We start from the raw sequence: 16,963 nt of genomic DNA on the forward strand, positions 1-16,963 counted from the left end.
CAGTTGCTTAAATATTTATCCTTTAGAGCATGAGCGGGGAGTGCGGAAAGAAATATGTGGGACAGAAATTTGTTAAGCATGTAAACTGCCCTGAGCCGTTTTTGATGTAAACCGCCCTGAGCCATTTTTGGAAGACTTATTGTTATTAAATAAATAATAAATAAAAATTTCTGCTAATGCATATTTGCATAAATATACATTATGTCCTTTTTTTTGTCCTTACATTCTTGTGAGTTCAGTTGCTGTTTGGGCCCTCAAGAACCCACATTAAAAAAAAAATACTGTGTGTGTAACGGTGTGTGTTTGTAGGTGAATGTTTGTAGGGGGGTGGTGCTTATCTTTTGGTTAGGGTGAGGGGGGAGAAAAAGGCCTTTAGATCCAGGCTCCAAAATCATCTAGGTGCACCTCTGTTCATATCGCAGATTGCAGGAGGGATTGTCAGACTGAGAGTAGCAGTCTGCCCTGTAGCCTGATGTTGTTATAGCCTTGTGGTAGATTGGGGTTGGGCTAAGACTGATAAAGTAGCATGAAAAGGACCCTGAAGTTTTCACACCTGGCTTTTATTTTGCATGTCCTTCAGAATGCAGGTTTGTGTTCACATATCGGCCAAATTTACTCCAAAGTCCCTGCGAGCAAACAGGGAGGAGCACTTCACACACAATTCAGGTTTTTCATAGCACGTGTAGCCCAATTCTGGGGTTAAAAAATCCACTTTTTGTGTTGATTTTTTTTAGGACAACTTTGAACTCGCAGTAAATAAAAACTTGCAGAAAACCCACGGTAAAGCCTACTGTCTGGGAAAGCTCCCTGTAATGTAGGATATGACGACCAGTGTGATGAAGTGGATAGGAACATAGGAAGCTGGCTGCCTTCTACTACCTAGTTAGACCATTGGGGGGAGCGCTAGCTTTGTAGCAAGCATGACTTGTCTCCTTAGCTAAGCAGGGCCCGCCCTGGTTGCATATGAATTTAAGAAATTTACGCCCAGGTGGAGGAAGGAAGAGTCTACAAAAACCAGTTAGTCTAGTAATTAGAAATCTTCTGGGAGCGGGTGAGAAGAGCGGTGATTCTGCCCACCAGCAGTCGAGCTCAGAGAAAAGGGGATTTACTGAACGAGAATTGTACATAAAGAAAAGAAAAGAAAAGCGTAGAGGAATACGGGCCACTGAATTACTACCAAACTTCCGGGTACGCGTTGAGCGCCATTCTTAGTCTTCTGGGGAGGAAGTGAGAGCTGCCCTTGGAGATCATCAAAGAAACGCAAGAGTTTAGCTTGTCTGTGATTGGACAGCACCGTTTTCCCAAACAAAAGCAGAAAAGACAGGAGTTCATGCTTTTCCTAAATTGGGACTCATTCCATGTGAAAAATGTACTTTTCTTCCATTTTAAATATTGCCAAAACAATTCATTATGCGAACATTGCAGGCAGTGTGCGCGTGGCTGGATGCGAGAGAGTGGTCTAGGAGCGTTCACCATTGTGGACCCAATTGTTCATATTACAAATAAGAGGTGGGGCCTCTGAATCGGATTTAGATTTCCGTCCAAAAATTCCCCATACGAAACAGCATCCAGTTTGCAACAAAGGTTCTATGTTTGCCTCCTCAAGCCTTCTACCTCTCAAGCCTTCTACCGGCCAGCCCATTACCCAATCCCGCTCGACTGCATGCAGAAGCCTTCTGTTTTATTTACATGCAGCTGCTGTAGATGTACTGTGGCTTTAAATGTTTACACCAACACCACGTGTTTCACACAATAGAAGACCTGAATTAGAGCATAGACTCCTTTCTGTGGTGCCTTATTTTTATTTTATTTTATTGGTGTGGCTTAAAGTCCTGGATTTCTCCATTGTTTTCTAAGGGCATCTCTCACTTCCTGCTTCGGGAGGGGGAAAGTGTGTAAAGTACTCGGGAGTTGGCCATCCTGTGGGAGTCAGTCTTGGCTTTTTTTGTCTACGAAGTTGTCAGTGAATGCCGGTCAGCGTCATGTCGCCGCCTCCTGTGACGCGACTCGTAGCGCCGCCCCTTCCGTACCGGTGCCGTAGTTGTCATAGCGGCGAGGTGCCCCCAGAGCGCAGCATGAGCTCTGTTCATATGTAAATCAGCCGCCTCTCGTCCTTGTCCGCTGGCCTGACGACGCCTGTGAGCAGCGCGAGGGAGGCGCTGGGCTCGAACCTCCTCTCGGCTCTCTCCTCTTGTGCGCGTCTCCCATCGCCCGCCTGTCTGCCTGCCGGCCGGTCGAGCATAGCGCTATGAAGCACCTGCCCTATTCCTGCCGTGGTGCGGTCGTGCAGGGCTTCGGCCGCGGCTCCAAGGAGCTGGGCATTCCCACAGGTGAGGGGAGCGGGGGTGTCCTCTTCTTCTTCTTCTTCACCCGCTCCGTACCTCGGCACAAGGAAGCGCGGCTGAGCTGGTAGCCTCCCTCTCCTCCTGCCCCCGTCCGACGGGCTGCTTTTCCCGTTTCCCAGCTTCTGCGGCGGGGGAAGAGGTGGATTTACGGGGAGGGAAAGGGAGGCAGAGAGACGCCTCTGGGCAGAAGAGAAAGTGGAGGCAGGGGTGGGAGTTCCCAGAGGCGCCGCTGGCACTAAGCAAAAGGGCGGCGAGAGGCGAGCGCCTCCGGGGTCCCCGAGGGAGCCCCCCACCCCCATAACTTGCTCTTTGCTCATCTCTCTGATGAAGAAGTGTGGGGGGAGCCCATCTACACTCGTGTCCCTAGTTCAACCTCTTTATGCCCCTGAGGGTTTCCCCAATGTGACTCATGGGCGGGGGGGTGGGAGCCCTGCCCGCCCCGCCCCAAGTGACTTGCCTCCCCATTTCTTTCAGAAATCTAATATGTGAGGCACAGCTTGCCCACCCATAAATGCCCTTTGCCCCTTTTGTGTCTCCCTCATTTCCGCCCCCCTCCCCCCCGTGCTGCCACCTGCCCTCAATTGTTGGTCCAGTTTTAGGTTTCCTCTGGCTCTTCTGTCTTGTGACTTCCCAGAACAGGTTTACCCGTTACCAAACTGAAAGTTGAGTTTGACTGACTCACTAAGGTTCTCTGGTCCCGGTGTTATTACAAGGTTGTCAAAGGGAGTCTAGCTCCCTAACCTTTTTTGCTGCCCTTCTCCCCCACTACAGTTTTTATATGGCTACAGTGGCATGATTTGCTGAAATGTTTGTGTGGAAGGTTGATGTTAGGGCTTGTGCCTTCCTCCCTATTCCCAATAATTTGAGTGCTGTTTTGGTGGGTGTAAAAAGAGTTCCTGCCTCTGGTAACATTCTCTTTTTAAGTCTCTTTTAAAGTGTTTGATCATTTTATAATAGGAGAGGTTCACCCTTTACTTTTTTTAATTCAGAAAAGGGGTTTGGAGCAGTTCTCATCATGACCACCTTGATTCTACCGTTTATTTAAGATAACACTTCATGCATCTGGTGAAGTTGGCTCTACTAAATGGCCCTACTGTTTGGCAGTTAGAGTCATGAGTATTAATAACTTCACAAGCGCTAACAATAAACCTGTTAGTCTTTAAGGTGCCACCAACTTCTTTCTCTCTGTGTGTACACGTGTAGAACCCCTTCACAAGTGATGCTCACAACATTTTTTGTGTTTCTGTATATGCCAGTGGGAGTGCTTATGTTTCCTTTGTTCTTTGACTAGCATGCATATTCATTTTATTCATTCATTCATTCATTCATTCATTTATTTATTAAATTTATATCCCGCCCAAACATACGTAACTGGGTGGCTAACAATTAAAACATATATAAAAATTAAAACAATGCAACATATAAAACATATATAAAATTAAAACAATACAATAATTTAAAAACCATAAAATTAAAAAAACAGTATTTTTAATTAAAAACATGAGAAGGTTTGGGTTAAAAAAACGGTTTTAAAATGTTCTTTAAAAATAGCCAGAGATGGGGACGATCGTAACTCAGCAGGGAGCACATTCCACAATCTCGGGGCAGCAGCTGAGAAGGCCAGACTCTGTGTGACCACCAAACGAGTTGGCAGTAACTAGAGACGGACCTCCTCAGATGACCTCAATGGGCGGTGGGGTTCGTAGCGAAGAAGATGCTCTCTTAAAACATTTTAAAAATCATTTTAAACATGATTTTTCTCTGTGTTCTATCCCACACCTCATAAGTTATGTGCTACAGACTTAATACTATCCTAGCATCACTGATGAAAACTTACATAGATTATATTTTTCTTTGTTGCTGGTCACAGACCATAATAAAGACCTGAACTGAACACTTAGACTGTGGTGGCTTCTGTTAATAAATAAAGAAAAATGAGTGAGCCTTCTCACAGAGTTCTTTGAAGAGAATCTTATAAGGAAACTGGCTTGGGGATAGAGTACTGATGTGCAAGAACTGTGGTTCATGCACTGGTTTGAACCAGTTAATTGAGGTTTGGCTGACACACAAACCAGTTCAGCAGTTCAAGTGCAGCACCAGGGGGAGGGGGCGGGAGGCACCATTGAAAGTGAAAAACACAGGTCCTTACCTGTGTGCTTCCTGCTGCAGTGATGCTCCTCCCAGCAAGCCATGCACAGTGCTGGCACACACGTGGCGTCCGTGTGGAGGCTATATGTGTGCTTGTGCTACACAAAAGTTTCTGGGGGGAGTGCCTCTTCAGCAGGAAGATGCATAGAGAGGTGAATGAGGACATATGCTGCTCACTTTTAAGGGTGCTGCTCGCCACCCACCCACCCCGGTGGCGCTACCCTCTCCCCCACTTGCCATCACCCCTGGTACTCGAACCATTGATCTGATTGCTGAACTACGAACTGATTAATATTTGAACCAGTGCACGAATCATGGTTTGTGCACACCCCTAGAATAGAGTACCATGATACCAGGTTGGATCAATTTAAACCAGCAATTAAAGAAAAACAAGGCTGCCTTAAATCATCACTTTAAGTCAAGACTTGCCATTTATTATTTAGACACTTCCTAAGCAAAAGCTCATACTAATTGATTGCTATAGTCACATCAAGGTACATTATGTTGCATCATTCTGACACCCTGGTGTTGCATCTCATTATTGTATTGCTTATATTTGTCACATTTTCCTGTTATTCTGCAAAGGGATGTCTTCGAACCATTCCCAAATAACATATCTCTCATGAGCTACAACCATGACAGTTTTTTAATTGGAATTGGCACTACAAGGTGGTTCTTCTTTTTAGTGTGCCTTTCTATGTTCATCTACCTCTTTCCCTTTGTCATATAATTGTTGTGTTCTGCCCTACTCTGCCTTACCTTACCCACTTCCCCAAAACTAGTTTTTGGGAAGATCAGTGTTCTCTGTGAGATGGAAGGTAAATGTCCTTGTCATCTTATTAGTAGATAGAATCATATACATATGTATAATTAGAGTACTGACTCTCTGTTGCAGAGATCAAATAGTTAACTAAACATAAAACAGGACACCCAATGGATCACTGGGTGTCACTTGTAGTGATTTGCTGGTTCTTGGCTCCCTGTCAAGCCATAATGTACACAAATTGTTGTGCTGATGACTAAGATGTTTTCCACAGTTTGTTCTTTATTAAAAAGAGAGCAGCCTTTCATAACAGGGTCATAAGTTCATTTTTAAGTGATAGGTGTGTACTAAATTTAGATTTTTTTTAAAAAAAAAAAAGCCAGACTGGCTTCTGGAACAATTTCAGCACTTAGCTCACAATCCTGCACACCTCACTATGTATGGATTGTGATTCTTGTCTTCAAGATGGTGATCTTACGTTAACTCCTTGTATGTGTACAGAGAGCAGAACATAAATTCCTTAATTTTGTGTCTCTTATTCTCTTTCCCCTACCTAGTCTAAGTAGATACAATTGTATAGTACAAAAGGCATGTGGGTTTCATGACAAGAAGAGGTTTGGGGTTATGTTCCAAAATCATTATTTAGTATGTCTCTTCATGTTTTTGCAAGCAAATAGTGTGAACTCTATTGGAAGCAAATGCATACATTATAAAATGGAAATCGTGATGTTGTTAATGGGACTGCCCTGAGTGACTGGTCAGCACCCCAGTGTTCAAGCTGTGTGGGAGAATTAGCTTTTAAAGGGGCAGCTCCATGTCAGTTTTAATTTTTGCAAATGTCTGGATTCAAGAAGTGACTGGACTGAGACAAGATTTAAGTTTAAAAATAAAAATATATTGTAGGAGGGGGTACAAATATGTGGTTAAAGCACTATTGCTATCAAACATACATTTAACTGCGATGAAACATTTTAGCTTAGAGTCCTAATTATGTAAGTTCCGAGGTGGGCAAAAGAGGCTTTTAGAGATGGTGGGGTTGGGTTTAAGAAAGGGAAACAGATAGATTTTGGGCCCAAGGAGTGGCGAAGGCTCATATCACCTGATCTGGACGGAAGGCTCCAGGGATCACTGATGAACTTTGCTTCTCGGGAATAGGTTGGGCCAAGGCAGGTGCAAGAAGGTTGGAGGGGTTAGTCATCGGAGTAGATTCCAGGAGGGTGCTTCATCCCTGGACCCAGCTTCCTGGGCTAGTGAGGAATACTGGGCAGATCAGGCTAGGCAAGAAAGCCGATCTTGAAAATGGCACAAACTACTGAACCTTGCGTTGTGGCCCAAAAATCGCCCAAAAAACTGATGGAGTAAGCAATGGAGTCCCAATTGAAGCATACGAGGGAGCACACTGGATCATGTAATTGGGAGGCCAAAAACATAACTTGTGGGCTCATTCCATGTCACCATAGTAATCTAACAGGTGTGTTGGGAGGGAATGGCAAGGATCCCATTGTTGCTGATCGTAACAATGTGGGAAATGCCTAGAAATGCCAAGGCTTTTGTCATGAAAGCAGAGTGCATAGACGTGAGAAGGGGGATCTGTATAAACGGAATAGTCCAGTAATCTAATCAGGGCTTTTGATGGGTGCATCTCTTAGTTTCGTATAGCTTGCTCAGCGTCCTTTCTGAAGGGGGAAGATTTACCTCTGCCAGCCTTATCTGTGTTTTTCCTGTTGAGCTAATTGGCACGATGAAAGACAAGGCAGTTCACCCTGAGTGTAGAGTGGCCTTGACAGAGAGTAAACCTGCTTCAGATAACTTCAGGGGTCTACTTAGGATTGGGGGTGTGTGCATCTGCTTCCCCTTATAATTTGCTTGTTTAGGAGCCAAATCTAGGGGGCGACTGTCACTAAGTGACCTGTCCCCATGTGTATAAACGGAGAGCTCACAATGCTGTGAGACTCCTGAGCATATACAGAGTGAGATCTCCAAGCCTGGAGACTCAAACACACATGAGGGGGCTTCTGGGAGCCAACAGAAAAGCTATTGCTAGTAACAATGTAGACAGGCTTTTTAAAAACACTGGTGTTCTTCAGGCCATTCTGACTGGCAGAGTGCATCTTTGGCCTTGATTCTAGTATTGTTCTGAATACCAACTGAACTGAGCTGACTCTCTGCTTTTCCTATCTTGTATGATATATCAGTTTTTAATGGCTGGCTCATATAATCCATTTATGTTTTTCAGCTAACTTTTCTGAGGAAGTAGTTGAAAGTTTCCCACCTGATGTCACTACTGGCATATACTATGGATGGGCTTGTGTTGGAAATGGAGATGTGCACAAAATGGTCTTGAGCATAGGCTGGAATCCATATTACAAGAATGTTAAGAAATCTGTGGTAAGAATATATTATCTTGACTAGCTTATGAGAAGCCAAGATGCTGACCAATAGGAGCATATTCTGGAAGCCTCCATTATCTGAGTACTGAAAGTGCCAAGGAAGATTTGCATGCTGAATATGAAAACCCTTCTTTATGACTTACTCATAACAATTGCAGAAATGTTATGTTGTGCCTTCAAATAAATTACCTACTGCACTTACCCAAATCGAAGATGACTCTGAATTTAAGACAACCTCCTTAAAGTAGAGGTTAAATACAGGTTATACCTGCATTTACTCAAAAGGAACAGGACTTTTAAGATGATCTCCCTATTTCTAATATTAAAAACTTGGGGGGAAATTAGTCTTGGATTCAGGTAAATACAATAATTTCTCCCTGAAAATCCTGTATGGCAAACTGAATGACAGCAGCAACACTTCCAGATTAAACCAGATACATTTTCTGGGGTTAAGGGAACACTTTTTACATGAACTATGTAATTTTTATAGTAGCCAGTGAGTCTCACATGAGCATGTGTATACATACCAAATGTCTAATTCCATCCTAAATATGCATATACGGTATGTACACGCTCCATCAGAAGTTGTATAGAGCTTCTAAGGAAGAAACTATTGGTAGCTGGAGAAGATTGTGCACAATTGATTTTCCTTACTGATTTCACTTCTATACTTGGTGAAATACCAAAGGATTAGGGAGGGCAGGGAAGAACAAAGTGGGGGAGACAAGTTAGTAGGGGCTGTGGGAAACTGCAAAAGAAGCTGATGGGAAGGAGCAGCAGGCCTCAGGTTTTCCACCTCGTTTACGTATTTCACTCTTGCCTCATTGCATGTTGCACTCAGAAAAAGGAAAAAACCTCTTGTGTTAGAATGCTTTTGTTCAATAACTACTGTAATATAGCATCCTTTTTGTTGAAACATTCATGTAAGCTATTAATTATTTGATAAATCAGTAAATCATGAAACTGTTGTTCTAGGAAACTCATATCATTCACACCTTCAAGGAGGACTTTTATGGAGAAATTCTTAGTATAATCATTGTTGGATACATAAGACCAGAAAAAAACTTTGATTCTTTAGGTAAGTCTCAAGCATCATTTGTAACAGCTCTTGATAGAGCAATGATTGTAGTTTTGTAAGTAACAATATTTGTGATAAATCAGACTTCTAACTTTGCCAGTCTGACATAATCCTAGCCATTGCAACCTTCTGGCTTCAATTTAAAAAGACAAAAATGCCCTAATACCACCCCACACCCACCCCCGCTTTGGTGAATTAGTAGAACTTCTCTGTGTTTGTCACACACAGTAGTTTGTTGTACAGTTTTTCCTGATCAGGTCTTTCCAGAACCATCTATGTATTGTAAGCCTGTCCTTCTTTTCTCAGTGTAAATGTATATTGTTGTTGCATACTAAAACAGGAAGCTAAAACTGTTTTTAAAAGCAACTTCTTTGAAAGAACCTTGCATCTGTGAAAGTTCTCTGTGTGCACATCACTTGGAGGGAGAAAAAATATGGAAAGTTCCAGGTTACTTGGTCATAAGTTGCTGTACTGGTAAATCTTAATTTACTGTATAACTGCAGAGATTGCTTTGAAGTTCAGATGAAATGTCAAATCATGGTGTGACTCTGCCATGGGCTTACATGATCCAAACCCTCTTTTTTGGTTTGCCTCAAAAAAAGAATTGGAAGCCAGCCACATTTTGATTGTGGATACCAGTTCTGGTTTCATTTATTCTGTGGATCTCAAGGCTGTGTATGTAGGGTTCCCAGGTAATCAATCTCCTGTCCAGGGACTGACCAGAAGTTCTTGGCTTCAGCTGTTTTGCTGCATCATGTGTGTTAATATCTTACTAGCTGGGCCAGGTGCAGAGCATCTGTGCCTCTAGTTCTCAACCCCTTGTTCTCAGCCCCCCCCCCCAACGTGGTGTAGTGGTTAGAGTGCTGGACTAGGACCAGGGAGACCTGAGTTCAAATCCCCATTCAGCCATGAAACTAGCTGGGTGACTCTGGGCCAGTCACTTCTCTCTCAGCCTAACCTACTTCTCAGGGTTGTTGTGAAAACTCAAATATGTAGTTGGGCTCCTTGGAGGAAGAGCGGGATATAAATGTGATGATGATGGTTGGCTGGTTGGTTGGGTTTTTTTGCTGGCCAGCCACCTTGCTAACCACTTTTGCCGACCGCTCCCCCCACCATCACTTTCTTCCCCTGCTGGCTGCTGCCTCCACTTTCTTTATCCCCCAACTGCCACTTTCTTCACCACCACCACCACCACCACCCTGTCACTTTCCTCAGTGCTGCTTTCTTCACACTCCCGGCACCCCCTTCTCGCTTTTCCCAGCTCCACTCTCTTGCCCGTCTGTCCACTTCTGCCTGTTCCCTCCCCACCCCCCACCCACTCCCCCACCCCCACCTCGCAAACTCTCGTGAGAGCTGCCACACATTGGGATTAGCAACGGGTATGTTTAAGAGAAATATATATAGAGAGAATTAGATGTTGCTCAGTTTGATAGAATGGCAAATCATAGCTTACTGTCAAAGAGGGAGCATGGGAGGACATAAAGGAGAGTCAGGGGCACAATTTTGAATCTTATTTATGTAATACTAAACCATGACTTGTCATTGCAACTGGACTGTCTCCTATCTCTTAGTTTACTTATGATCCTATTTAAACAGGCTTTTGCTGATATTGCATACAATATTTGATACAGAATTGGTCTATGAAACTATTATATCTTTTCCCCCTTTGCAGATGCACTCATAGCAGCTATTCAAGGTGACATTGAAGAAGCTAAAAAAGCGCTGGACCTGCCAGAACATCAGAAATTTAAACACGACAACTTCTTTCACATGGCTAAAGTTAGCAATATGACTAATGGTCATTGAGCTAAGCTGCTTCTGCATTTTAATTGTAACTGTTTAAATACCTAGTTTAAACTGTTTAAACCACTAATATTTTAATGGTTGTCCTCCTTTAGAGAATACTGCTCTGTACCAATATTCCTGTGAATTCGGATTTTCTGCTTGTACCAGCACAGAATCAAAATGATTAGACAAAATGACCCTGAAAAGTAACAAATTGACACACTATGACTGGGCATGTTAGAAACTGTGTTCACTCTCACCAAATATGATAAAATGTATGTAGATCGTTATTAACTCATCCAAAGCTAATCTGCTGAGCATAGAAAATACAAGTAATTTCTAAATCTTTATCTTGATAGTTACCTGGTCTTTAATTACAAGTTACATTTTCTGATTTTAAAGGTCAAAACAATCATGCTACAGGTTCTAGTAATGAGGGAATCTGGTGTAAAGATAGTATGAATGGTACTTCCTTATACAGCAAAGCTCATTTTTGGATACTTGGTTTGTAATTGTCAAAAGTATCTCTAGATAGTAATAGAGTTTGCTTATTGTACTGGCTGCTAATATAGGGCTAAGGCCCTGATTTCAACTGAGATATTTGGCTCCAGAAATAATAAAACTTTTAAAAAATAAACTTTCTAAAATAGACTGTATATACTCTTATCAGTTTGGGACTGATAGAAGCATATTGTTCAGTCTGTTTTCACTGAACCTACTTGATGCCACTTTGCTTATACAAAATGTTCTAATCTGTTAAATGGAGTTATCTGTGGTGAATTGCCTCTTTGATCCACTCAGAAGTTGTGGCAAGCACATGTATGGGCCTACTTTTATCTTGCTGCTATATTAATGCAGCAGTTACCTCTTAGTGCAACATATGTGTACAAGTACTGACTAGCTACTCTACCTGATAGTGGAATACTACAGAGCAGTAATTCCCAATCTGGGAGCCTCCAGATGTCACTGAACTACAACTCCCATCTGTCCCAGCTATAATGTACTGTGGCTAGGGATGATGGGAGCTGTAGTTCAGCAACATCTGAAGGCTCCCAGTTTGGGAACTACTGCAATAAGGTATAGCTTATATTCTTGACCTGTCTCTTCTTGTGGTTTTAGCGAGATATGTATGAGCATAAGCGGAAGGTAGAAAAGAAGCCCATACCTGGCAAAACTGTTCAGCATTTTTAAAAAATCCAATTTGTGTTTAATTCTGAATCTACGTAGAACTTCTAAAATCAGGCATGCAGTGTTGTCTTACTATCATAGCTTGACATTTTGGAGCTTTTATGTTATACATGACCAAAGGCTGTATAATAGAACATTCGTCTGCTTAGCAAAACATGGTATTGGAACTTAAAACTTTGCATGTAATCTAAAAGTCCATCCATACCAAAAAAGTACTATTGTGTTTATGTCCATCTCTTTTGAAAATGTTCTTTTGCACTGCTGATTTGCAAGGAAACTTCAGCTCCCCTTTTCATTTGTTGACATAGTCATATATCTGAGAAATGCTGCTGAAAATACCAGACAGACTTATTTTTGTCTTTAGTAGAGTTACCCATATTGTCTCCCTGCTCTCTCTACAAAAAGGCTGTACACATCTTGGCTGGTTTACTGGCCAGGCATAACTTGTAGTTGTCATTGATTCCTCTACCAAGTTCTCTATGTGTGTGTCTCATATTACACTGTACTAGCTGGGCCGGCACAGAGCATCTTTGCCTCTAACTGCCTGCCCTGCCGCCCCCACCGCTGTTTCCCTCCTTGCCATTGTTTTCTCTCCACCCCCACCCATCTTCTTCCTTCCCCTGCCTGCCGGCTGCCTTCTTCCCTGCCCGTCGTCCTGCCGTTTTGTCCTCTCGCTTGTCCTGCCACTGCAGTTTTCTTTGGTAGCCACTGCCATTTTCCCCCTCTCCCACTTGTCCCATAGCTAGCCTATCCGGTAGCTCTCCTAACGCTTGCGAGAGCTGCCACACATGGGATTAGCCACAGGTATGCTTTAGAGAATTAAATATATAGAAATATATAGATTCTGCAGCAGGCAATAGCAGTTTGTTTCTCGCATTATTTTTGCCAGCTTCAGAGTTCAACAGTGCAATGTTAGAAATCCTACTCTCCTATTCAAACTGGGAGTGGGGAGGTGGAGTGTCTCATAGTGTTCTGGGCTTTTTAAGTCAGCAAAAGTCTTCTGCCTGCTTCTAAATCCAGCAGGGCAGCATGAAAAATCCCTCTGCCAACATAGGAGAGGGGGGCTCATGTCATGCCCAAAGATGCCAGGGCATTGTCCCCCAGCATGCTGATTTGTGGAAGTTTGCTCCACAAGAGCATATAGAAAGGTTAGCGATTAGCAAAATGTATTAATGGGGCCAAAACATGAACATAACCATGTTGGGGGCCTGAAAATGTGCATTATTGTCTGAGTTTGTCATTAGTTGTATCTTGTTTTGGAAATTGATGCCTTCTGGTAGGATTTATGTAACTGTGCGCACTAGTCTCATTAAATGCATTTGGATTATTACCTCTGTAAGAGAATGTAGTAGTGGGAAAATATTTTAATTTTATGAAAAACTGCACTAATGTATGAGCCAGAAACATGGTTTGACCAGTCCTGAAAAAACTGTACTAATGCATGAAATCAGGTTAGCATTACTGAACTGTCTTTTAAATACCTTTTTATATGAGGCAATTGTGCTATTTCAAAACTATCAGTGTAATTTTATTGAGGGTTTTATTTTTGTACTCATTTCAATGAAATAAAATGCAGAAAATATATATATATTCTATTTGCACTATGTTAAATTGTCTCTCCATTTCTAGGAATTATAGTTCTAAACAGTAGAATTATAGCTCTCAAACATTCCTGTTTTGTCACATTTCACTTGATATGAACAAGGCAATAACATCTACTGTTAGTCCAGTCGTCCGCCCACACGACTGCTGGCTCCATCACGGCCCCCGGAAGTTCCAGGATGCCCTGTGCAAGTGCGCAGGGCATGCTGGAGAGACCCCCAAGCCCGGGCGGCTGCTTGCCCCTTGGCTAAGGAGAGGGGTTGTTTTGGCGGTTTGCTGCCAGGAACCTCACGGCTCCTGTGGTAGCACACGATTGCCAAAAAGTGGGCTAGGTTCCCTTAGCCCGCTTTCTGGCGATCATGAGAATCGCCTCGTACACTAACCTGCACTAGGTGTTAGCAAGAAGGCAATCTTGTTGAAATGTTCTTTAGTGTATGAGGCACTTATCCATCTGATGTTCAGTCCATAGCATTTGTTGTGAATTCTAAGTTAATATACTTTCAAATTTACTCACAGGATTAGTGTTTCTAAATACGGTGCAACTACTGCTATTATTGGGTTAGGTTCCGTTGATGCTGTACTATTAGTCTTGTCCAGGAGTCTTGCAAAACTTTAGTTGCCCAACCCAATATCATTCTCTGTAAATATGTAAAAGTAACAGCTCCGGTCATTCTATGGTGGCTCATGGTTGTCTAAATGTAATGGACATATTGGGTAATATGATCATAAGTCCCTATGAACTGATAAGCTTTTTCTGAACTATCTAATTAATGCCATGAATTATACAAAACTGAGGGCAATAAATGCACCATCTTTAAAAAGTGACTTGAAAGCACTGATGAAGCTTCATGCCAGGATGGTGGTAGACAAGATAGGATGTATGTAAAGTTTGCATCTTTAACTAAAAGTCTACTGAATTTGGGCAGATTGTAGCAGAAAAATAAGGAGATATAGTCCTTATCCCAACCTCATTCTCTAGTTTTTCCTCTACCCCAAGCTTTGCAGAAGAAAGCTGAGTGTGGACAGGATATCAGTTCCCTAATTTTCTAATGTTTCTTGGTCGCATTTCTGGAATACAGATTCATGATATGAAAGAAGCTGACTTATTTGTATAAAAGGTAAAGCTGGGAATGAATCTGAATATATATTGGGTGTTTGTGTGACTTCAAGCTGTCATGGAGTTCTGGTTATATTATACTTGGTGATTAGTGGTGTAGCGATACATGTAAAGTGGTTACTTCTAGGTCTAAATACATTAATACTGCTTTGCAAAATTCAAAACCATTTACGGAAAGATTAAAACCAATATAAAAGGCAGATTTAACTGACTATAATTGATCCTGGTTTTGATCCAAATACTTCCATGCATGCAAGGTGACCTTTATTTCCCCCTCCCACTGCAGCCTCTGTACAACAACTAATGGCATTGCAGAAGGCATGCTAATACTCAGGAGTGGCTTTTGTGGGGCAGGGAGGAGACATCAATAAAATCCTGAGTGGGTAGAGTTCCACTCATTTTTCTTTTGGATTCAAGCCAGTAGCACTAAAGTAATGTGCATGAAATGCCTACAGTCTACTGGGTGATAACACGGAAATGTACAGGCTCCCTTTAGAAAAAGGATGTCTGTCAGGTTTCTGGCCAAGTGATATGTCATGTGTCTAGAATGAGCCAATCCAACATCAAATATATAGGAGGGCCATTTGATTAAAGATACAAAAGTTTGAATCCTTAGGATAGATTCAAGCATAGCTTTACTAAAGGTTATAACATTTGAGTAATTTATCTCGTAATATTTTTTCATGACCTTTCAACAAACATAGGTTGAAATATATTCTTACAAGGAAGAAAGATGTACAGCACATACAACTTAATGTGCTTTTCATACCCAAAAGTTTGCATTGGAATCTAGATTATTCAGTTATATTATTGTAAAATACTACATTTTCCCCCTCAGTTGAAATGAGTTCTAGTTAAGGGGAATTGCTTCTAATGTGCACAAATCATTAAGTGTGAATGAATTAATAGAGGTATTCTATTCTCCACAATTCCTAACTTGCTAGTACTGCACGAATCATTTGTGTGCTTTGTTCTTAGGTCATTTTTACTCTCCTGTCTGGCGAAGCATGGAAGGACATATGAACCTGTGAATACAACAAATTTCTTATGGAACACTAGTGTTTTGAAGCCCGTTATAATAACGGGCGCTAGCCTTTTCCTCTCCCTTTTACTGTTTTTTGTTTTTTTTTAAATGCAGCCTCCGCCGCTGCCTCCGAAGTCCCACCCTTCCTCCCTCCCAACTTCCGAAACCACCTTACCCTGGCCCGTGACAGTTGAGCAAAGAAAGTCCTAAATTGAGGAGGGAGAGAGGAGCTCGCAAGCAGTGCTCCTCCCTCTGCAAAGGCTCTGCCCGAACTGGCGCTTGGGGCGGAAAGGACGCCTCTTGCGTCCTTTCAGTCCCAAGCGCCAGTTCGGGCAGAGCCTTTGCAGAGGGAGGAGCACAGCTTGCTAGCTCCTCTCTCCCTCCTCAATTTAGGACTTTCTTTGCTCAACTGTCACGAGCCAGGGTAAGGTGGTTTCGGAAGTTGGGAGGGAGGGAGGGTGGGACTTCGGAGGCAGCGGCGGAGGCTGCATTTTTGCTTTTAGTTTTCTTTGGCCTTCGCTCGGCCCCCGGTCCCGGCCTCCGTCTCCCTGGGCGGGTCTGGACCTTCGCTGCCATTCCCCCTCCCGCCACCCACCGCGGCCCATGTCTCCGGCCGGGGCGGCCACCCAGGGCTCCGGCGGGCCCGCCACCCACCGCGGCCCGCGGCTCCAGCGGGCCCGCCACCCACCGCCGCCGCCCGCAGCTCCGGCCGGGCCCTCCGCTCCCTGGGGCCTCTCCCTTGCCGCCGCGGGTGTCCTCTGGCCAAGGCGGCAGTGGCCAGTGTCCCCCGGCGCCGCTCACCCGGCTTCTTCGGGGCGGCCGCTTCTGGCCGCCCAAGATGGCCACCGGGTGCCGGTGGTCGTGTCTCCCTTGCTCTGTTCTGCGCATGCGCTCTGCGCATGCGCAGAACAGGCCAGGGAGGCACGGACACACGCTTGGTGTCCGTCCACGGACGGACACCAAGCGTTTTATTATAGAGGATACTTAACTAATACTATGAAATATGCTGGAACTACTTGCTATAGACTAGTGACACTTAATACTAGAGGTATCTTTCAAAAAGAAAAAGATCTATGTGTGACCTAGAGCAGTGGTTCCTAGCCTGAGGGGCTTCCAGATGTTGCTGAACTACAATTTCCGTGATCCCCAGCCACAATAAATTGTAGCTGGGGCTGATGGGAGCTGTAGTTCAGCAACATCTGGAGGCTCCCAGATTGGGAACTGCTGACCTAGAGTATAAGACAGGTCTGCTCAGCTTTGGCCCCCCAGCTGTTTTTGGTCTACAACTCCCATAATCCCCAGCCACAGTGACAAACAGCCAGGGATTCTGGGAGTTATAGACCAACATCTGCAGGAGGGCTGAAGTTAAACAGCCCTGGTGTAGGAGAACACACTGACAGGGCATAGGGGACAAATTAAGTGGTTCCATTTTCCCCTTATCTGTTGGTAATAGGTTGTTTAGCCTGTTGCATCTGCTGAATCTAAGAGATGAGTTCGTTTGGTGTAATAAAGGTAGACTTGAG

At 43.5% G+C, this 16,963-nt stretch overlaps 1 protein-coding gene across 1 annotated transcript; it reads left to right on the plus strand.

Annotated features, from left to right (window-relative positions):
* Positions 1 to 1,996: 1,996 nt before the first annotated feature.
* On the plus strand, positions 1,997 to 13,281 carry RFK (riboflavin kinase). Its single transcript, XM_053303653.1, has 4 exons — positions 1,997 to 2,330; positions 7,493 to 7,644; positions 8,622 to 8,724; positions 10,397 to 13,281. Exons 1-4 carry the CDS (start codon positions 2,249 to 2,251, stop codon positions 10,528 to 10,530), a joined length of 471 nt encoding a protein of 156 aa, XP_053159628.1. The 5' UTR covers positions 1,997 to 2,248; the 3' UTR covers positions 10,531 to 13,281.
* The last annotated feature ends 3,682 nt before the right edge of the window (positions 13,282 to 16,963 follow it).

Source organism: Hemicordylus capensis, chromosome 2, assembly GCF_027244095.1.
Source record: "Hemicordylus capensis ecotype Gifberg chromosome 2, rHemCap1.1.pri, whole genome shotgun sequence".
In the NCBI taxonomy this organism is placed as follows: domain Eukaryota; kingdom Metazoa; phylum Chordata; class Lepidosauria; order Squamata; family Cordylidae; genus Hemicordylus; species Hemicordylus capensis.